The sequence below is a fragment of the Misgurnus anguillicaudatus genome, chromosome 1 (genome assembly GCF_027580225.2).
Source record: "Misgurnus anguillicaudatus chromosome 1, ASM2758022v2, whole genome shotgun sequence".
NCBI classification, from domain to species: domain Eukaryota; kingdom Metazoa; phylum Chordata; class Actinopteri; order Cypriniformes; family Cobitidae; genus Misgurnus; species Misgurnus anguillicaudatus.
In genome coordinates this window covers 23400380-23424745 of record NC_073337.2, presented here as the reverse complement: position 1 = coordinate 23424745, position 24366 = coordinate 23400380, and the positions used below count along the sequence as shown (strand labels likewise).

General features: G+C 37.7%; 1 protein-coding gene across 2 annotated transcripts in view; it reads right to left on the bottom strand.

The window, feature by feature from the left end:
- The window catches only part of chchd3a (coiled-coil-helix-coiled-coil-helix domain containing 3a), a 96071-nt gene that overhangs the window by 47107 nt on the left and 24598 nt on the right, over positions 1-24366 (bottom strand). For both annotated transcript variants that reach the window (XM_073868414.1, XM_073868419.1), the window contains exon 4: positions 15286-15457. In XM_073868414.1, coding sequence (XP_073724515.1) covers positions 15286-15457 — 172 coding nt within the window. The remainder of the gene's footprint in view (positions 1-15285; positions 15458-24366) is intronic.

The window sequence follows — 24366 nt, the reverse complement described above, 5'->3', positions numbered from 1 at the left end:
CTGAACAATTGCTTGTGGAATAAAGTTCTCCCTTGAGGGAACGAGGGACCAAATAGGAGAGAAAGAAAGAGAGACAATGATAAAGAGCGAGTGTGTACGCATATACGAAAGGGGTCAAAGTAAAATTGTGCTCGCCCTGACTTTGTGCTGACTTTGTATTATGTGCTGACGGTGACCGCATGACTTCTATGTTCCGTGTGTATGACCGTAACTGTAATGGGGCTGTTTACATATTCATGTCCACTGGGGCCTTGTGGGTAAAAGAGGGCTGCCCTTGGTATTTCCCAGTCAACATGATCTCCCGATGGAAGTTCAAGGTGATCACACTTGTTCAAACTAACTCTCACATTTTTATTTGCAATGAAATGCTTATTCAGCACAGATACATTTAATAAAGTTTGAAACACTTTCAGTGGTGCCTGCTAAGGTACACTCTTAAATACACAGTTTTTTTAACCAATAGTTGGATAAAACACTGGCTAAAACACTGTTCTCAAACTGTGGGGTGGGCCCCTCTTGGGAGGTGCAAGATGGTGCCAAGGGGCCCTCAGTTTGATAAAAATACATTGATTTATCATAAATACATTGATTTATCACAAGGCTTCTAACCAACAGCAGTACATTGTATCATTAAATGTTTTGTTTTATTCAAATTCTAAGTTTAAGAAGCTTTTATGTTATAAATACTGGTGTGACACGGATCGCAGTTGATCACGACTTGCGGTTTGGCTCGCATACGATTCGCGGATTAATATGCAAATTTAAATAAGGAAAGTTTATCATTTGCACGCGTTTCAAAGGCTTGCAAATGTCAACATTCAAACATTTTAAACAATTTAACTGCAAAATGCTAAAGTGAGCAGCTTTCTGCGCGTGCGCTTAAGTGCACTTAAAAGTACATACACGGAGAGACGCGTTTCAACAAGCAACGAACATAAAATCTTTCTGTTCTTGACAGGACACATACAAACAAAATGATCTCCACAGTATTCTTTTTCTAATAAAAACATTTGTTTATGTCTTAAGTGTATGTATAGATTACAGTCAGAAACCAGTCTGTGCTTATCTTAAAGATACAGTAACCTCAATTAACCTACTTAAGTTTGTGTCATTATTGTTAATTAAACAACCCAAGACAAAGAAAAAATCACTTCTGTATCTCTAAAAATAATAATAATTATATTTAATTCATACAATAAAGAGAGTGTTATTATTCATTTGATTTGATTTCTGTACCTAATGCTAATTTTAGAACCTTACTTTATGTGCAACTTTGTTCTTTTTTATAAATGTTTATATTTCTTTATTTGTTATAAGATTTTTCCCACCACTTTTTTTGCTGATCTGAAAAATGATCCGATCCGTGCCTCAATAACCGTAATGTGATCCGAACCGTGAGTTTTGTGATCCGTCACACCCCTAGTTATGAATTTTCTTTGGGGGCATGAAGGGATGCACCCGATAGAGTGGCATGGGGTTGGGGGGGGCGCAAGCCAAAAAGTTTTAGAACCATTGCATTAGCTGTCAATATTTTACTCAACAATGGGTTGAAGCAACCCCACATTTTTTTCAACACAGAGTATAAACACCATAAGAAAAAACCCAAAGACCTACACTGAAGGAGGCCAGAATATCTGAGCTCCAGAATATCATACAGATTTGGGGAAGGGCTCTTTTGACCTTGGCAAATAACCAACCACATAACAATGCCTTACCCAGAAAAAAATACTATAACCTCCTCTGTTTTAATTATTGTGTATGGTGACAGCCTCTTTATCTGCCTCTTAGTTGAGAAGATGCCCAAATGCAAAAGATTCATCTATGAGTTGGTGTTCATCCATTGGCCACATAAATGCTGAAGAATATAACAGAATCTAAATTTTCACTCCCAATTTTGATGTCTTAAAATAACCTTGGCAATTATAACAGTGGACAGAGCTGTCTCCATTTGCAAAAAAGTTTAATTTGGTTATAGCATTTTTTAGTAGACATGGTTACCCAGTGAAACTGAAACAGCTGGTGGACACCAAGTTCACAAAGAATGGAAGAAGGACAATTGAAGTAAATATGCAGGCATTTAGTGGAAATCTAATTATGACATTTGTCCATCTGGTGAATGTTTATGAATTGGTTCATTCAGAATAGCTTCAGCCCTAGCCACCCTAAAACAAATGTTCAATTGTGGCTATTATGTTATAAATAAGTATAGGACAATAAACAGTGAGCCAGTCATTATTGCAAAACAAACCCAAAGATCAGGTTATTTAGTAATAACTAACCATTAAACACTAACTCATGGCTATTTGTACGTATTTTACGAGGTGGCTAATTCGTATACATTTGTTCATCCACAATCATACATTTTTTGTACGATTTGCCTTTGCCCTGTGTCGTTGGGCTTAGGGGTGGGGTTTTGTTATTTTTTATGATAATTGTGCATTTTGCACAAATAACTTTAATTATCCAACTCATAAAATATGTATGAATTCTTGTGAGATCAGGCTGGGCCATTACACAATAACATGTCTACTTGCAAAACAAAAAAAATAAATAAACTGAAACCATAAATACATATCATTTTATGCCTATTTATTTATTTGTTTGAGTAGAAAGAGATGAGATGCTAAACGTGTACAGCAATATAGGAAATTATTATTATTATAAAACAATGAATGACTGCAGACTGACACAACTGACCAATCGAAATAAAATATTTTATAAAAATAATAAAAAAAATATTATAATAAAAATTATATAATAAATAGCTTTACATAATAACCCAACACCTAGTAAAACTTAAATCTACATCTTTATCTTTTTAAAATGATTGTCCTTCACCTCGGTATCAAGTCAAAAACATTCCTTCTTTTAATGTAACTCTTAAAGTACTTCCAGCAAACATTAATTACAATTACTCGCTTGTAATAAAGTGTAATAATCAGGGATTAAGGTGGCGATAACAGAAGCCCAGATCATACCAGTTATATTTCACTTATTTCAGTCTGTCTGGAACTTTGCCACCTTCTACGAGAGAGTGATATTTTTTTTCATTTTATGTAACTTGGGAAGTCAGTTTCAAGAATTAAAATGAGGTCCAAAAATAGCAGTGTTTTCAAATACCTTCTCTCTAGAGAAACGGCTACATGCAGAAACCCTCCTGTTGCCTTTTGGGCTGTAAATTGACTTCACAAGCTGCTCTGTCAGAAAGCAGCTTTCCTGACACCTGCTGCCATCCATCAATCCAACCCTGGCCGAAGCTTGGGGAAACGGGCGGCCAACTGAGCCAATTAGCTGCCGGGGTGAGCTTCGGGCACTGGTGCCAACCAGAGACCCAGCCAATTAGGGCCAGTTTCTGAACACTGGCACAGCGTGTGGGCAAGTAAAGGCTACAGAATTCAACGAACAAGGAAAAATCAGCAGGGAGTCTGAGCTTAGAAAGACTAGGGTGAAAACAGACAACAAAATGCAAACATTGGAAGTGGTATTGTACGCTAAGCGACTAATTTACTCAAACTTCAAGCAGACACCTACATGTTCTCATGCTGAACATACACGGTTATCCGCAGATTACCATAAATCTAAAGCACACTCAATTAAACCTTAGCGCATTGGGATAACATACTTATCCTGGCTCTGCTAGTTGACTTTCTTTTGAACCTGACACAATCACACATAGCATCTGCGGTTAAATCAGACAGCCCTACTGAAAAGGCCAGCTAAAATTAGCTAGTTAAGCAGACTGGTTTTAAAGAGGTTTGGAACACTTTTAGCTGGTCTTAGCTGGACAGATTGGAAGATTAGCCAGCTTGGCTAAATTGGTCTTAGCTGGTTTAAGATGTAAGCAAAGATGGTAAAGTTGGTCACGCTGATATTCCACCTTGCTTAAGCTGGTGGTTTTAGCAGGTGGGACAAGCAAAGGTGTAGAGTTGGTCAAGCTTGTCTTCCACCCTGGTCAAGCTAGTGGGTTTAGCTGGTGGGACTAGCAAAGCTGGTGAAGTTGGTCAACCTGGTTTTCCACCCTGGCCAACCTACTTGGTTTTAGCTGGTGGGACTAGCAAAGCTGGTGAAGTTGGTCAAAGCTGGTCTTCCACCCTGGTCAAGCTGGTGGTTTTAGCTGGTGGGACTAGCAAAGCTGGTAAAGTTGGTCAAGCTGGTCTTCCACCCTGGTCAAGCTGGTGGTTTTAGCTGTTGGGACTAGCAAAGCTGGTAAAGTTGGTCAAGCTGGTGGGACTAGCAAAGCTGGTAAAGTTGGTCAAGCTGGTCTTCCACCCTGGTCAAGCTACTTGGTTTTAGCTGGTGGGACTAGCAAAGCTAGTAAAGTTGGTCAAGCATGTCTTCCACCCTGGTCCAGCTGGTGGTTTAAGCTGGTGGTACTAGCAAAGCTGGTAAAGTTGGTCAAATTGGTGGTTTTAGCTGGTGGGACTAGCAAAGCTGGTAAAGTTGGTCAAGCTGGTCTTCCACCCTGGTCAAACTGGTGATTTTAGCTGGTGGGACTAGCAAAGCTGGTAAAGTTGGTCAAGCTGGTCTTCCACCCTGGTCAAACTGGTGGTTTTATCTGGTGGGACTAGCAAAGCTGGTAAAGTTGGTCAAGCTGGTCTTCCACCCTGGTCAAACTGTTGGTTTTAGCTGGTGGGACTAGCAAAGCTGGTAAAGTTGGTCAAGCTGGTCTTCCATCTGGTCAAACTGGTGGTTTTAGCTGGTGGGACTAGCAAAGCTGGTAAAGTTGGTCAAGCTGGTTTTCCACCCTGGTCAAACTGTTGGGTTTAGCTGGTGGGACTAGCAAAGCTGGTAAAGTTGCTCAAGCTGGTCTTCCACCCTGGTTAACCTGGTGGTTTCAGCTGGTTTGACTAGCAAATCTGGTAAAGTTGGTAAAAGCTGGTCTTCCACCCTAGTCAAGCTGGTGGTTTAAGCTGGTGGGACTAGCAAAGCTGGTAAAGTTGGTCAAATTGGTAGTTTTAGCTAGTGGGACTAACAAAGCTGGTAAAGTTGGTCAAGCTGGTCTTCCACCCTGGTCAAGTTGGCCTAACCACCTAAGACCCACTTAAACAGCTAAAAAAGTGGCCAAAACATTTTTTAACATATGCTGTTTTAATAAAGGTCATTGTGACATCTCACATGAGGCTTTGACTTGCATGCAAACATTTATCCCACTTTTTTGTTTCAAAACAAATTTATATTTATCGCATATTGCAATTCATCAAAATAACTTTTTTTACCTAAGATATACATTTGGGCAATATCGCCCAGCACTAATATTGAGCTTATTTAGCGTTTGATACGTCACATATGCATGGCAACATATAGATCACAACATAAAGATCAGAGCGATAAATTCAAACATGACGACACGTTGATAACTTTAAACCTCATTGGTTCTTGCATGTCTTGGACTAAGCGCTCATTGGCTGTTTTTTTTTTGTCAAAAAATGTTCTTATTTCCTAAACTACTCATTTTAAACTAAAAACATAACTTATATCTTAGAACTCCTGAGCAAGGTAGAGATTTATTTTGTCCAAATACCACCTACAAGTGCATCCAATTCAAAAACCAGCAAGTCCTCTTTAATACCTGGGAAATTAAATTGTGGGGTATTATCAGTCAGGGCCAGTCGGCCGTATCTAAAATGTAACAGCATTTGAAGCGCACGGATTTGCAAAGGGGACATTTGCTGTGGCGGGCACTATTTGAAGGCCGTAAAAGAGGAGAAAACATGGAGAAAGAGGTTGTGCTCTTGAAATACAAGCTTAACTTAAGTGGTGTCTGCAGTCTATTCAACCATCAAATAAAAACATCTCCAGGGTCTAACAGGTAGGGGATTGCGGATGCAAAAAGAGAGTAAATAAAGAAAGACTAAAAGTTCAGATACAGTTCAGCCATTTAAAACTAATCAACCAATATTATTAGTTTAACAATGTTAAACTAAGAAATATTAAGAATGAATTAAAACTGTGATAGTTACATTTATTGCAGTACCAAAGAGTAAACTTTTATTTAGGTACTAAATGAGGAGCTCAGATGTTATTTTGCAAAAAAGTTTGCATGCACTTAGAGGGTTTTGCAGCGAAAGACAGTAAAATTAGTTAAATACCAATGAAAATGACATATGTGAAAATAAGGCATTTCAATTTCTAACTAATAACCGTTTCATTGCCATTAAAGTGAAATTATTAAACCTACACATAAGAGCCTGATATAAAAAATTTACAAGAAAACGCCCATAAAGGGTTTTGAATGTGAACTCCTCAAATGTTTAATCTGATATCACTTTTGGGACACCAGAAAAACAACAACAATCCTTCATAATTTAAAGGGTGAGAAATTGCCAGGTGTTTCATGCTTTCTTAGGCACACATTTCGCAAGACGATCGCTTCTTTTGTCTCAACAAATCACTTTGCCAGCCATCAAATAAGTTGCATCGGTCACTGGGCTGGAGATTGATGACTCTGGGTTTGATTGAAATGTCTGCCCCAGGGTTTGCCAGTGTCTGAATGAAATGATATGCGTTGTGATTGATTGGCTGTCCCGAACGACTGCTTGGAGGCCAGAGACGTTGAAGCCCAAACACTACTAGACGAGTTTATTAATGCCCAGAATCGCTGACAGGGTTTATGCTTGAAATGATATGAGAGAAATGTTCACCACAGTGTAAAGTGTTGCAAAAAATCCATGCATAAATATAAAATCGGTTCAATATTTGCCATAAATGGAAGAGGTTACTTAAATGATTGTGATTGATTTGTAAGTACTGCAGAAACTAGGCGTTTCCTGTAGATCACTTGTTGATTCGAATCAACTGTAAGTCACATTATAAAAGTGTCTGATATGGTATTTATCAGCATTACACGACCACTTATGTGTCCATCAAATAGCGTAGCACCCCAAACCACAATTACATGTGGCTTACCATTGCAAAAGCTAGTGTCTCTCAGCTAAAGAAAAAAGAGCTTTGTCACTAAGCTTGTGAGCTTGGAGAAAAAAATGATTTATGGTCGCAGGTGGGGTTTGAGAAGAAGGACAGCCATCAGAACAGAGACCTCAGAGCTCTCGGCTTGGGCAAGATAATTGGAGAGGCTAATTTGGGGGTGCGAAAGCGGTTCCTGAAGAATGCCGCTGGTGCAAGCACTCACCGGTGCTATTGTACGTGACCAACGGAGTCTGGCGACCGAAGCATGGTCAGAATTCTGATGAGAGAGGAATCGATATCTCCTTGAACTAGGGGAGGAAAAGAAAATAGACATACACTGGTATTGGTCAGCTTAATAGTTAGCAACCTTTGAAGTACAAGTTTAGTTACTCGAGCATTATGGTTCAGTTTTCCTTAAGCAGAGCAAAAGCAGGACATGTAAATTCAATATCCACCGGGATCCATAAACCTGATAAAAACTCTCTAAAGCCCCTTTCATACAGAGATTATGGAAAATACTCGGAAAATGGGTCCAGGATCGTCTGATTTTTGGTTTATTCACACTGCCAATGATTTTCCGAAATCTGTGTGTGTCTGTAATAAGGGTGTCACGATTTCGTTTTTAAATCGAAATCGATCGAATTTAAGTCACAACCTCGAACTTCGAATTAAAAAATTGGATCGTCGATGCTGCCACGCCCCCATGTCCCGTCTGGTCGGCTTGCCAAGCGGTTGAAAATAAACTCTTAGAAGTGCCTTTAAAAACATCCATCCAGCGGAACGCGATTTATATTTTAAACATGAGAGATGTATTGCTACAACTCCTTGAAATGCATATCATAAACAGGATAACTACCTAGTGATCTGCCTTCGGACAGAGCGCAGCTCTCTGCACGTGCACGAGAGAGCCATCAAGATGCAGCGGGTTATATTTTAAACAAAAAGTATAGTTTGCCTCAGCTCGCATGAAACGCATAAAACTGAACAAATACGTAAGGATTATTACTTTAGTTTATGTTTAGACTTTGGACAGATGCGAGATGCGCATGCACGTGAGACAGAGAGAAGCGCAGCTGTTTATGACGCACTGGTTTTAGTTCAGATAATAGGAGTCCAAGACGCGCGCATTAAGTCTATCTGCGTGCAAGAAGGAATTCTCTCTCTACAAGCTCTCTCGCGTAAAGTAAAGCCCACAAACCCCCATGCGAGGAAAAGCACGCAATGTGCATGTTAATGTGAAACTATAATAATAATAATAATAATAAAGGCATATAATTTTTTGTCTTAAAAAAAATCATTTAAAAATCGAGAATCGAATTGAATCGTGACATCAGAATCGAAAATGTAATCGAATCGAGGATTTGGAGAATCGTGACACCCCTAGTCTGTAAGGATCCCATAAAGAAACGTGATGTATTTAAAGTCCTCAACTTGGTAGTTTTTCCCACAGCGTCTGAAACTCTTCTTTCGAGAAACCACACATGTGCATTTTAGTATATGACAAGATCATAAGGAGCACGTGATGCGCTGTTCTGTCATGCTGGTGAATGATCTCAGCTTCAACGCGGATAGTGACAAGCTCCCTGATCTCTGCTTCAATCCTGTTTGCCGAGCTGAACCACAACTTCTTGTTGCAACGACACTACGGCACGCCCCTTACAAGGTTGTTTCTGCGTCAGGGTTTCCCGCAGCACTTTGCAGTTCGGGCAGCCCGCCTAAGCTAGGAAACCATACCGCCTTAACTAGGTAGTCAAAAAAACTAAAAATAAAAAAATAAAAATCGCACAAAAGACCGTCAAGTGCATCTCGGAGAATAGTGCGGACGCGCTTCACACCGTGATCGTGCATGCGCGCCACACGCCCGAAATGGTCCGTCAACTGTCTGGAGGATAGCCAGTTGATAAAACGTTATTAGGTCCTTTTACGGGAGCAATCCCAGAGCATTTACGGGACGTGTTTGTGTTCACACAGAAGCCTCTCTGCCAATTTTATGGAAATTTTCTGGGACCAAAGTGCTGTATGAATGAGGTTTAATAAACAGCTGACTTTGAGTCTGGAATCTAAACCTCTCGAGTCAAAAAGTGAACAAGGTGATAAAGGACCCAGTTGCCATTGTATTTCTGGCCTCTAAATGGACTCGGGTGTCAGACCACCTTCCAAGACAGTAAGCTTCAAAGTGAAACCACTTTAAACATAGCAAAATGTTTAAAGTCAATGTAAAGTGTGATCAACAAGTGTGTACAAAAGTGTACAAAAGTACACTTCTTAAATGTGTTAACATTTAGCCTAGCCCCATTCATTCCTATGGCTCCACACAAAAGCTTTATTTTGTGCCACCATACTTACTCGTGTTAAGTCTTTAAAGCAACACTAAAGAGTTTTTGCTCTTTGCTCCCCCTACAGGTTAGAAGCAGAATTGTCCATTACCACTGTCATAAATAATTTAGCCTACTGCAGCAAAGCTGGCTCTGATTGGATTGTAGGTCTGCCGTAAAGCAAGTTTTTGTAGTTTTCACTCGAACTACAGGACCGCGACCCGACGGTTGGAAACTTCTTTAGTGCGGTTTTGGCCGATAGAGGACTGCAAAGCGAATGTGAAAGTGCCGTTCACCCTGTTTCGAGTGGATGAACGACTGAAACTTTTTTGGAAACATTATTTTAAGGTAAAAAAAGACTCTTTGGTGTTGCTTTAAATAGGGAAAACATGGAAGTGTTTGGTTGCTTCTAAATTCATTCCTGTTTGGAGCCATAGGAATGAATGGGGCTAGGCTAAATGCTAACACATTCACAAGGCGCTGTACAAAGATTAAGTGCACGAATTGAAAAAAGATAGGTACGTATTAATTTGTCTAAGTTGAGATAAGAACGTAGTAAAATATTGAAAAACTGTGGTGTTTTCCTTTAACATGGGGGTCTTGGGATTGACTCCCTTTTGGAGCCAGTCTCTAGTGGCCCATCAATGAATTACAGGGTTGGCTTCGCGATAGAGATCGGAAAGTTGCCCCTTGGAATAGATGCTTGCGATTGTGTTAGGGGCGGGGCCATGCTCTGTGGCTCGATGACGCACTGGATGACCCCCCCAACGCAAACCACACCCAAATAATCCTGAACACAGAAATGTGGGGAAACTGTTTAACGGTGTAACTCCACAGACTTTAAGACCCACCACAGTCATACTGACATAAAACTCCAAGAAATCCCACCTTCCACACGACCTAACTCCACTTAATCCCCTCCGAAACTCATAAAAACGCAAGCACCCGCTGGCCCGTGATAACGTCCCGGGAGTGTGCATGTACCATACGACTAATGCATTTGTAAAGCAAACTGCAGAAAACGCTGAAGTGTGGCACTGCGGATCGCAGTAGGAACGCATTTCAAAAGCCTGATTGATGTTTAATGATTGAGCGCCTTGCAGTCGGGCAGAAACACACTCTTGAGGAAGGAGCTAGTCTACTTGGACAAAGGACTTAACAAATCGCCTTTGAAAGGTCCATCTATTCAAAGCATGCTGAGAGCAGCAGAACCATACACTACCACGGCAAGGACTTTCAAACGCTTATTGATGTTTGGAGGCAATTTGAACTCATTTCAATTTCCAATTACAAACATGCACTTCGCGATAAAAGAATAACGTATCGATTAACTGGCCATATCTTGCGTTCATGTAGCGGTTAATAACAATGGTGATGTGTAAATCTATTTTGAATTCACGAGGTCATTTGCATTTGAGAAAAAAAGACGAAGCTGCATGCATACGCACACCTTAGCTAAAGAATCTTTGGTTTATGTGGCACAAATTGCTGGAGGGGAAAAGAACTAGAATTCCCATTTGACTTTTTTTGAAAACTTGGGAATTGCAATTCGTGTCTGGCAGGAAGAAAACTCATTTCACGGAAGTAAAAAAATGGAAGTAAAAAGAAAAGAGTTTTACAATAGCACAGTCATAACTGATGATTACATGGGAAAATCTGCTGATAACCCTTCAAATTCTATTACGGAAGATCCGCTCGGAAAGGACTCAAAATTGAGAGGGATAAAATATGTGCGATGATGTCCGTGAGTGAGAATTTTCAGTTAAAAGTAAAAAGACAACTAATTTACCTGTCTGTGTTCACATTCATAGATGCTTTTATATAAATTTTTATCGATGTGTTTGCTCCCTGGGTTCGAACCCGTAACCTTTTGCGCTATTAACACAATGCTCTGAGCAACAGAGGAACACGATCATTCCCAACAAAAGGAAAAATATTTCAAGCCACGTTTCCCTTCATTGATCCACATGACTTATTTACACCCACATGGTTATTGTCTGGCTGCTGCCAGAGTCCTGAAAACAATGAAATGATAATAAAAGCATTGTGGGAAGTGACCAAGCACAGATTAAAAGAACAGTACGGTACACCCAAAAATAAAAACTTCATATTTTTACCCAACCTGTCGTATTTTAAACTCATATGACTTCCATTTTTCTGTGGAAAACAAAAGGAGAAACTTTGAAGAATGGACTGGATTATTAAAATAAATGGTCACTGTATATTTCAAGCTTTATAAAGATGCAAAAGCATCACAAAAGTGGTGTTAAAGTCACTATATTCTCAGTCTTCTGTTTTTATTGGCTACTAGTAATCGCCCAATGTGTTGAAGTAAACAGCTGAAAAAGTCTTCACCCCCCCCCCCCCCCCCCCCCGCTGATAAAGCCGTAATATTGAGTAACATTCGTGCAACAGCAATTGGTTATTTCAGCATGATTCATTATTGGTATCGCTGACAACTGCTGGCGGCTTTGTGCCTTGTATTATACTGTATTGCAATGTGAGGAGATTGAATTAGAATGGATCGTCTCTTTGGCCTGCTGGAATTCATGTTTGTATTTATTTCAACAACGAAGGGTCTTTAAAATATCTTTTTTTTAAACGTGTTTAAACTAAGCCAGTTCTACAGTGAAAATGTAGCCGAATCACAACCACTAGTATCTATGGGACAAAAATATAGTTGTCCGCACTACCTACACAAACAGCATTAAAGGAATAGTTCACCAAACAATGAAAACTCAGACATTTACCCTCAACTTGTTCCAAACCTGTATAAATTTCTTTGTTCTGCTGAAAACAAATAAAGATATTTTGAAATATGTTAATAAGGTCAATGACGTGACGTTAATTATTTTGTGTCCGTATGGATAAATTAAATGGCAGATTACTTGCATGCATTCTATTTTTTGAGACCAAGTCTAAAATTTCTGGTTTTATTTCATTTTGAAAGAGTATTTGGGGGATATTGCAAAAATGTCAATGTGGTGTAACCGGTCGTGTCAATTGGTGTAACTAGTATTTTTTTTTATTAAACTATAAATATATTCATAAACAAATGTGGAATAAAATATAATCATCTAGTTTCATGTGTAATATGATTTTTTTTACATAAATTTTTACATAATTTGTCAAAGATTATTTAGAAAACAGAGCTGTTTTCAGCATATGTCAGGACAAATATTACAAAAACGCATTAATATTTAAATTTAGAAATAAAATGATATTTTAAAATTATTATTGTTATTATTGATAATTACGCTTACATGCAAGCAAGGTGGATAAAATATTTAATATTTCTCATACTTTGGCACAATTGGCGGTTACACCATTTGACATTTTCAGGTCCATTCATAATTTTTTATTGCATGAAATTAACATAAATCCACTGTGCATTGAAATAAACCTGATGCATGCTTGCAAGTTTTTTATTTATTTATTAATTTCTCATCTTGCCACACCGGTTTTTTTTGTCACTGCCCCAATAACAGATCTGGGGCACCATTCACTTCCATAGTATTATTTTTTCCTACAATGGAAGTCAATGGTGCCCCAGATCTGCTTCGTTACACACTCTTCAAAATATCTCTGTGTTCAGCAGAACAACTTGTGGGTAAGTAAATAATGACAGCTTTCATTTTTAACTATCCCTTTAAGATGTATAAGTTCTCGTTATTCTGGGACAGCGTTCCTAGTTTTCCCACTTATGCTGGATCTGATTTGATTCAACAAATGACTCTATAAGACCAGCATTAATAAAACAAAGAAAAGCAAAACAACGAATCCTGCATAAAAAATGCCCTAAGCTTTTCTTTTTATGGTTTAGATTCATTCAGCGTTACCAATAACGTTTTCACAATTTCCTCATACGCGCACACACCTTCCAGCTGTGAATTACAAGCCATCTCCCCCTTATCCCAAAAATGATTCATTCTTCTATTACAGAGATGACTGTGTGAAATGAGCTATGTAATCAATACCGTACGTTTGTAAACAGCTTCAGTTCTCCTGGGAACCCGTTTTTTTACTCCGTGCTCAAATAATCTGTGCCCTGTCAAAACAATGAAAGGGCCTGTAGTCCTACAATGTGTTTACGAGGGCGATTTAGCTGCCCGCAAATAAAATTACCCTTACATTGGTATGTGTGTCTGTACTGGTGCTCCTTTTGAATTAGCACACAGTTGAAGAAAATGTAAAGCGATGTGTTCGGTAAATATTGATGTGTTTTAGCATGTCTGTGTGCATGTTTGGCCACAAGTGCATTCGGATATATTGCGGTCCTTTGTTGGAGTAATTATTGGTGTTTGTTGATGTCCACGCTCTGTAAATGTCAGTCTGATGGGTTTACAGAGCTGGACTGTGGGACGGTGTCCAAACATCACTGTCAGTGATGCTCATCCAATCACACTATTGATCTCTTATTAAACCCTATAGCCAGCAAATCAGACCTTGACACACCTCCCTGATAAAGTCACAACTCTCAGTACAACTGTCCATCTCGGGTAGAAGTCACAGGGTTCACCCTTACTGTGGGTTCACACCAGCCACGCTTGAGGCGTCAAATTTGCGTCTACGCAACTAGTTTGCCGCTTGAACATTTTGAGTTTACTCGCTTCATTTGCGCGTGAAAGCCGCGCATGAAATTCTAGTCATCGAGACATTCACGCGGAAATTCGCGTCATGGGAGGGGCTTCTGCTACTCCACTCCCTTCCTGTAATCACGTCACTACTAGAGCAAGCTCCTGATAGGTTAACGCGGTGCGTTTTTCCGGCAAAGTTAAAATTTTTCAACTCGCGCGTTTCCCGCGACAACGCTCAATTCACGCCATTTGCGCGAACTAGACGGAATAGCGTCTACCGTGCCGCGCTAAACGGCTCATTCGCGCTGCAAGATACATTGACTTAACATTAATATCGCTAATACGCAGCATTAAAGAGACACTCCACTTTTTTTGAAAATATGCTCATTTTCCTGCTACCCTAGAGTTAAACATTTGATTTTTACCGTTTTGGAATCCATTCAGACGATCTCCGGGTCTGGCGGTACCACTTTTAGCATAGCTTAGCACAATCCATTGTATCTGATTAGACCATTAGCATCACGCTCAATAACAACCAAAGTGTTTTTCAGTATTTTTCCTATTTAAAACTTGACTCTTCTGTAGTTACATCGTGTACTAAGACCGACAGAAAATTAAAAGTTGGGAATTTCTAAGCCGATATGGCTAGGAACTATACTCTCATTCTGGGGTAATAATCAAGGACTGCTGCTGTACGCGCAATGATATTACGCAGTGCCGAAAATAGTCCCCTGCTATTGAAAGTTATTAAGGGGACTATTTTCGGCTCCCCTTCGACTATTTTAAGGGAGCTGGAAAATGAGAATATTTTCAAATAAATGTGGAGTGTCCCTTTAAGGGGGGGGGGGGGACTTTTGAAGAGTTAAGCATAGAGATTAAACATAGGCAAACTGTCAAAAATCTGTTGGACGGATGTATGACATATGTGCCGCATGCACTTCAGGCTTGTGTAAGTTTTGGAAAGTTATATTCAAGCATGAAAGATTCATTCCTTAACAATATTGCTTTATTTCTTTTATTGGCGATTTCAGTGCAGGAAGTACAGTGCAAGTCCTTATATGGGCATAAACTGGAATACCGCACAAATAGTGCATAAACTGGAACACGCCAACCAAGGGCTTACACAAAATCAACGTCACCAAAGAAGTGATGATGTTTGTGAGGGAAATATTGTTGGCTACATGATCTAACCTCCATATGTGGTTTGAAATCTAAGTGTTTTTCAGTCTGAACGGTCAGATAGATCAGATTTCAAGAGAAAAAATTACATTCTTCCACAATGACAGATTACTCGTACGTATCTGTGCATCAGTAATTCTCCATTGCCTGGATATTCTTCAGAACAAACTGATCGGATTTCATCATTTGCCAAAATGACAGTGCAGACAGGTCCTAAAGCTCAGAAACCAAATTCAGTGAGAACAAAGCCCTAGCTGCCCACGACAAAACTAAAGTCATGTAGTAGAGTTAAATATTATTTACTTAGCATAGATCTGTGCTCGTAATTTCTCATCCTCTGCGTTGACTCTTTCTCTCAGTAAGGCTTTCTTGATGTTCTCCTCTTTCTCCTGTGCCAGGATCCTGCTCACATTATCCTTCACCTGGGCTTGAGCCTCTGCAAGGGCCTGCGCATGTGCCCGGGATCTTTCCTCTTCCAGCCTGAACATAAAGCACAAAATACAGCCACTATCAGACAACTATAGATATCGATAGACGTTACTATGGCCGATGATAGGCATATGGCCTTTTCATGAGTTATTATTATTAACATCATAGTTTCACATTAGCATGGGCACTGCATGGGTGATTCTCACGAAACCATTAATACCACGGCACTAATGATTTTAGCTTTAAAATGTGTAATATAGTAACATTAAAAAGCATCAGAATTAACACAATACTGTGTTCTTCCTTGCACAATGTGTGATTTTAACATAAGAATTTATCATTGTAAATTTTATTTCATTTTCTGCTGAAATTCTCATTACCGCAATGTGTCCGGCTGTGTTTGAACATGCGTTATGTTGTAATTTAATAAAATTAACACAAAAATATTAAGAAAAATAAATAAATGGATGTTTTGCTAGACTACTTTAGATGACAGAAAAAATATTTACTGAATATTCATGTATAATAATAATGAAGAAAAATTAGGAAAATGATGTGTCCATGCCTGATGTTCTCATCCTCCGCAACACTTTTTGAGAACAGTTTAAGCACACTTACAGAATTTTAATAAAGTTTGATTTTGAGTGACCAAGCACATGGACCAGTTACTTCAAGATGGCTACCAGGTAAGATCATTTTTTTTACAGTTAATTTGAAATATTGTCTTGTCAGAATGCTTACACGACATTTTGATTATCATTACCGCAACAGATGCTTATACAATGTTAATTTAATTAATAGAAGCATAATACTTTGATTTTAAATGCATGTGCAGAATCTCCAAATTATGTTCTTTCAGGTTTGTCATGTCATTTTGAAAATATGTCAGTGTTGATGTTTTCTGACTGTTGCGGTAATGAGATTTTTTAGGACTAATTTTTTAAATTATGTTACAAAAAGTGTTAAATGATAAGTAAAAGTTTTTAAATTAATGTTCCCATTTACTCCAGACTTTGTTTTAATGTCTGGTGGGAAAAAAGTAAATTTAAGCAATTTTTACATTTTCATGCTTGACATTTTTAAAACCAAGTTTTCGTGAGAATCACCCGCATACTTTTCCTGGCATGAGAGGGTTTGTGTGCTTCACTTTGCACAAGATAGCTTGTAACATGTGCAGATTCCTTCTTGCACGTATCTGGACTTAATGCGCCTGTCTTGGACTCTTGCTCGGACCTGAACGCGCTCGTCATGGACTCCTCCTAGCACCTGAACCTGTATGGTATGACTCAAATTCTTTCGATTGAAAGGTGTTCAGCTGTGAGTTATTCACAATACAGCACTCAACTTGTGTACTGTATTGCCAGACAATTACCAGACTAGGCCTGGCACGATAGTTGGGGGAAACTTGCATTGCAATTTTAGGTTTTATGAGAAATACTGGATGACAGCAGATGACTTCTAAAAGCTGAGTTTAAAGTGCACCTATTTCATTGCTAAAAACAACGTTATTTTGTGTATTTGTTATAATACAATGTGTTCGTGTGGTTTATGGTTTAAAAACACATTATTTTCCACATACTGTACATTTTTGTAGCTCCAGATATCCCTGTCTTCCTGAAATGCACTGATTTGTACAAAACTCAACGATCTGAAAAGCACTGTGTCCCTGATTGGCAGCTAATCTGTACGTTGTGATTGGTCTGAATACCTCTGAAGTCTGCTGGAAATGTGACACTCCCTACCATGTTTGAAAGATTCGGTCACAATGTAATGCTAACAGGAGTTAAAGCAGCACTAAAGAGTTTATTTACCTTAAAATAACGTTTCCAAAAAAGTTTCAGTCGTTCGAAAAAGGGTGAACGGCACTTTCACATTCGCTTTGCAGCCCTCGGCCAAAACCGCACTAAAGAAGTTTCCAACAGTCGGGTCGCTATCCTGTTGTTCGAGTGAAAACTACAAAAACTTGCTTTACGGCAGACCTACAATCCAATCAGAGCCAGCTTCGCTGCAGTAGGCTAAATTATTTACGACAGTGGTAATGGGCAAATCCGCTTTCAACCTTTAGGGGGAGCAAAGAGCAAAAACTCTTTAGTGTTGCTTTAACTTACAGGTTGTGAGTCCGAAGCAGGAGGAATTATGATAATGTCGGTCTTGTCCACATCACCAATCCCAATAAGTAAACTGTTGCTTACAATCTGTGCGTTTGTTGTAGTCCAAGAAAACAGATTTACATTGGACATAATAACTTGCGTCATTGTTTACTTTGGGGTTTGTACCTTTTGCATATCGTTAACATTTCCTAATACACACCAAAGGAAATGTAAAACCGTGAATCGGTCAATAGGTGCTCTTTAAAAGGAATAAACTTTTTTTGTATAGCTCAAAAATAGTGTTTCTTTTGAAAAACAAGCTCTGTATGTTCTGCGATGTGACTATTGCAGATGCACGCATTGCGGATATATTGTGCAGCCCTATTTCAGAAAATATTCATATTATAATATACTATCAGGTAGACCGAATGCTTTTATTCACAGATAGGGTAGAGTATTGTATCTAAAACCAAAAGTACCAGTAACAAAGAAGAAGAGCACTTGTATAACAAGTAAGATTTTGGATATATTGCCTCATTTTAAGTCATTTAATCGGCATGTGAAAGTAATAACTGTTTGATGCTTTTTGATATCATTACAGGGATGTATTTGGAGTTTTGGGCTGGAATGTTGAGAGTTATGAGCCGTCACCAGGTTCACACAGTTGCCTAGCAACCCCAGCATCATTAAGCAGGAGGCTTGATTTGTAAAGTAAACTCAGGCAAACTATCATCTGTGATGTACTGTTTTCAATCACATAGCATGCATTTAAAAAAAGAAACTGGAAAATATAAAGGTGAAAGCTGAAAAGGGCAATAAGAGAGCAAATAATTATAATGCTATCTAAACAAACACAAGCACGAAGGGGGGATTTTTCAAAGATGCAGGAGATCCACAAAAGTTTGAGGACTAAAAACAAAAAAACAACCTTGAGTTCGTCTTTACCATAGACAAGCCAGAACTGATCTCCTTATCTTTTTTGCCTGCAAAACTTTGCCAATAAAGATCGAAAGTGAAATAAATTTGGTGCTTTGTTGTGCAGCTGTGTGTGTGTGTGTGTGTGTGCGCACGCACACACCATTGAGCAATTTCTTCTCCTGAGATAAAATGTGAGCGACTTCAGCCATGTCCAGTTTCAGTCTACTGAACTGGACACAAATCAGCACAACACATCCATCATTACTTTCCTCTTTGGTATTGTGTGCGTTTCTCAAGACTAAAAATAGGCCAGAAGATGGTGTCACCTGTAGACCGACAAAACAGACCAATCCAATAATGTGCATCTCTGCACACAACAGCAACCTTTCTAACCAATGATCAATGCAGGTATCAGTGGAAACATCTGCTTTTTCAGAACACAACCTAAAGCGGACAGCCTTAAAGGAATAGTCTACTCATTTTTAATATTAAAATATGTTATTACCTTAACTAAGAATTGTTGATACATCCCTCTATCATCTGTGGGCGTGCACGAGAGTGCTGCGAAGCTTCGATAGCATTTAGCTTAGCCCCATTCATTCAATGGTACCATTTAGAGATAAAGTTAGAAGTGACCAAACACATCAACGTTTTTCCTATTTAAGACGAGTAGTAATACGAGCAAGTTTGGTGGTACAAAATAAAACGTAGCGCTTTTCTAAGCGGATTTAAAAGAGGAACTATATTTTATGGCTTAATAGCACTTTTGGGAGTACTTCGACTCGGCGCAGTAACACCCTCCCTCTCCCATTATGAGAGAGAGAAGGGGAGCGGACTTTTCAGGCGAGTCGAAGTACTCCCAAAAGTGCTATTACGCCATAAAATATAGTTCCTCTTGTAAATCTTGTACCACCAAACTTGCTCGTATAACTACTCGTCTTAAATAGGAAAAACGTTGATGTGTTTGGTCACTTCTAACTTTATCTCTAAATGGTACCATTGAATGAATGGGGCTAAGCTAAATGCTATTGAAGCGTCACAGCGCGCTCCAGCGCTTACGTGCACGCACACAGATGATGGAGGGATGTATCAACAATTCTTGGTGGAGGTAATAAATATTTTAATGTTGAAAATGAGTAGACTATTCCTTTAACCGAAAAAATGTGCACTATGATGACAATGAAGCCATCTACTGCATCAAATAACTGCATGGAAAGCAAAATGTTTCAACAAGCAGATGATTGGTTATCGGCAAGAGAGAATAAGCTATTGACAAAGACAAAAATGTTACATGCTTGATTCCAATAGATGTCCTGTGCCACTCTTTGATCAAAAACACTTAATAGTTTAATAAGAAGAAACTGCTTTCATGCTTTTCCAAAAACTTTAAATTAAAAGAACGATTCAGAAGAGACCGGCGTGACTAATATGGAGGCGAGATGACCTTAAAAATCAAATAACCGCAAACCAAAGTTTTTAAATAATTCAAGCTATAGCACGGGAACTCATCTCATTCTCTCCATTGTCATAAATAAACTATGCTTTGATAATGTCAGACAGAAAGTAGCAGCACTATTCTGCTATTAATCTGCCTTATTGCTATTTGATGTTACATAGCATCTATAAGTCTAACTTTCAACGAACAATTCATCCAAAAATGCATCCGTTTACTCAGCCTTGTGTTGTTTCACACCTGTTTATTTCCTGCTAAACACAAACAAAAACACCGTAGTTCATAGTGACAATATGCCTCATTTATCAATCTAACGTAGGAACATAGATATCATCTTACGACAGGGTTCACGTGTGATTCATGAAACATTCGTATGCTACCAATCTCATCATACAGTATACATGATCATACGTTGATAAATGATATGAATGAAAACTAGGTCTATTGTAATTTAAATATTACACCCATATAAATGAAGCTTTGCTCCTTGAGTTTACAACTAGAAATGTAACACGGCCACGCAGAGTAACTTGTCTTGCCTTCTCAAAAAATTTTCAGGATAAAATTATTAAATAATTTAACAAAATAGGTTTGCAGTTACATATTAACAAGATCATAGTCAGGTATATATAATAACAACAAGAGTAACACAAAAATGATGGGGACAAAATTCCACCTGGTATTGATAGACCACACTTGTAAGTTATTGGCCACAGCAAAAATATGAAGAGTTTGGTTCCAAAACGCAATAAACGCTATTTTTAAAAAAAGTTACCGCCAAAATTAGTATTTTATCTGGTCAGTATAAAAAAAATCTTAATTTTACGCAAAATCTCATCCGGGTGATTCTCACGAAACCATTGAAACACCACGGCACTAATGATTTTAGCTTTAAAATGTGTAATATAGTAACATTAAAAAGCATCAGAATTAACACAATACTGTGTTCTACCTTGCACAATGTGTGATTTCAACATAAGAATTTATAATTGTAAATTTTATCTCATTTTCTGCTGAAATTCTCATTACCGCAATGTGTCCGGCTGTGTTTGAACATGCGTTATGTTGTAATTTAATCAAATTAAGAAAAAAAATAAATGGATGTTTTGCTAGACTACTTTAGATGACAGAAAAAATATTTACTGAATATTCATGTATAATAATAATGAAGAAAAATTAGGAAAATGATGTGTCCATGCCTGATGTTCTCATCCTCCGCAACACTTTTTGAGAACAGTTTAAGCACACATACAGAATTTTAATAAAGTTTGATTTTGAGTGACCAAGCACATGGACCAGTTACTTCAAGATGGCTACCAGGTAAGATAATTTTTTTACAGTTAATTTGAAATATTGTCTTGTCAGAATGCTTACGCGACATTTTGATTATCATTACCGCAACAGATGCTTATTAAATGTTAATTTAATTAATAGAAGCATAATACTTTGATTTAAAATGCATGTGCAGAATCTCCAAATTATGTTCTTTCAGGTTTGTCATGTCATTTTGAAAATATGTCAGTGTTGATGTTTTCTGACTGTTGCAGTAATGAGATTTTTTAGGACTAATTTTTTTAATTATGTTACAAAAAGTGTTAAATGATAAGTAAAAGTTTTTAAATTAATGTTCCCATTTAGACTTTGTTTTTTAATGACTGGTGGGAAAAAAGTAAATTTAAGCAATTTTTACATTTTCATGCTTGACATTTTTAAAACCAAGTTTTCATGAGAATCACCCATCCGCTGTGTTATTCTGTCATCTTTTCTCATTTTTTTCCAAACCGCGACAAACGCCAATCACAGCGCACCATTCCACGCATAGTAAACCACAATGGTGGCGCGTTGAATACATACGGAATCCTAGTTTTCCTCATCTTCTTTGTGTTCAACAAACAAACAAAAACAAAATAGTAATTTTGATGGCATTGATAAACATGTGGTGGTTTTCTGTGGCGGGGAAGAAATGTAAGCCATTTAAATCAAATAATTTACGTGAGAGGCACTCGGGCGAAGGAAAAATGCTGGCTGTTGCTTGTTCTCCAGACAGCATCAAGCTTCTGTCATGCTAACACACTGACCCCAGAGGATCTTATGAAAAACTTTCCACTATTTTACTCGAAGTCACGAAATCGAGCAGGACTAAAACATTTTACAGCTGATCGCTGTCAAAAAAGTTCAGCGACGACGTCCCAAGGATGACAGCATCAATGACAGTGTTATTAATATGACAAAGTAAGTGTTTTGGTTAATGCCATTAATGTTTATTTTTTTTAATCAGTGTATACCACTAGTCAACTAAATAAATATAACATGGCAAAGATGAATGCACATCTATATATTGATTCAATAAATGTATTGCATTTTGTGGAAAAAATAATCAGTTTTTATAATAAATCTTTAAAAATCTAATTATGGATTTGAATTTTGAATGTTATTATAACCTAAAGATGCTATGTAAAAGTTTGTAACAGAAAATAGTTGTTTTCATCTCGTCCCTTTCTTGGTAAAGAAAACACGTTTTTACCCAAATTAGCCTAAATGGATTTATTGCGTTTTGGAACCAAACTCTTCATATATCTCTGTCTAAAATATTATCTTTTAAAATAATGTTTTTCTGAAATGCTTTCCTAAACAATATAACCTTTATTTAACTAGGAAAGTCATTTTTTTCGATAATAGTGTTATATATACGTATTGTTTACTACACAATTCACTATAGTTAATATTAGCTGTAGTATAAAATATTTTGATAAAATAATCAGGATCGATGCATAAAAATGTAAATAACTATAATACTGTAGACTCTTAGAAAGGATGTGTTAATTTTTTACACCTCTTTGTGCGTTAAGCTTTTAACACTTTATGTGTAATTTTAACACAGTATGTGTCATTTTGTGTTGATTTTGTGTTAAAATATAACACAAGTTGTGTTAAAAGTAACACAAAAATGTGTTGTTTCAATAATAACACAGTGATGGGTGAATTCTGGGACAACGCCTTTAGTGTGTTGTCCCACAATCAACACTAATGTGTTGTTTTTAACACATTCGTTCTAAGAGTGTATTTAGGAATTCTGTTTTGCAAATAACAGTGTATGTAGAATTAGTAAATTAATGACAACTCCTATAAATATATTTATTTTTTCCTTACAGACGAACTGTGAAACAAACAAAAGTGTAAATTATATCTCACATATTTCTGAACAAAACGGCTGTTTAGTTGTGAATATTGTTAAAGCTTGTTAAAGTCCGGTATTAGGTGGATTTAACCTCCTAAGCTACCAGCTATTTTGGGGTAAGAAAGAACCAATAAATATAATAACCAAATATTTTTTTCTGAACATGAAGTAGTGTAATTGTTCACATTTGTGTACAACAGGTTCCAGTTACACAGAATTAAGTATTATGGTGCAAACAAAATATGTGATGTGCAGGTCTTAGGAGGTTAAAGCAAAAGTTTTTATGAACGTATAATACGTGCAGAGACCGAGACAATTCGGTCAATTATCAAATTTTTGAGGGAGGTGGCGTTTTTGCATCCCAGCTCTACATTTGTTAAACTAATCGAAAACACCATTTCTGCATTTTTCTCATTATTTGTTAGTCTTGCGTGGAAATTACTGTATGACCAGTTTTCTGTCATACACTTGTTTTATAAATAAGGCCACACACTGAAAAAAATGATTCATTGAATTTAATCAATTTTTTTAAGGTAAGTGGTTGCAATCAATTTATTTAAGCTACATTTAAACAAAAAAGATTAGTAACGTAAAATAAAATATAAAACTTTTGTTTAAATGTAGCTTAAATAAATTGATTGCAAATACTTACCTTAAAAAAATTTATTAAATTCAATGAAGCATTTTTTTCAGTGCATGTCTTTACACCACAAAAATATCTCATGCAATTCATGTGGTACATTCAAGTCTTATGATCTTTATATGATAGCTTTGTGCAATTTAATTTCAATCATAATTTGGTCACTAGGAATGATTACTGTATTATAAAAGCTCCATTAGGATTCTTCCCAAAAGTCTCCATTTGTATTTTATGCAAAAACAACATCCAAGTTTGGAGAGACATGATTAACTTTTCCTTTAAAACATTCCTCAACCACCATACAAAATGCTGTTCGCTTTGAGATTGATCCTCATAGTACAGGGACAAATATTGTTTACCGTCCTTAATAACCATGTAGCACACACTTCTCTACTCCTACAGGACCTGGTCTTGCTTTCCCACCATCTGGCTCTCTCCTGCAATTTAGCTCAACACTTATTTCATATAAAACGGGTTCTGACACACCTGTATAACAGTCAGAGAGTGTTTCCTCTGCAAAAGCGTTTAAAGGAGCCATGCATTATTAATAAAGAAAAATAATGTGCAAGAATGCAGGAATTGAATATTTCATGAGTTTGCACATGGCCCCTCCCTGGCTGTTGGCCTTGTGGCTGTTCCTTTATGGCCTTCGGTGGGGGGGAAGTGTTCCCCAAGGAACGA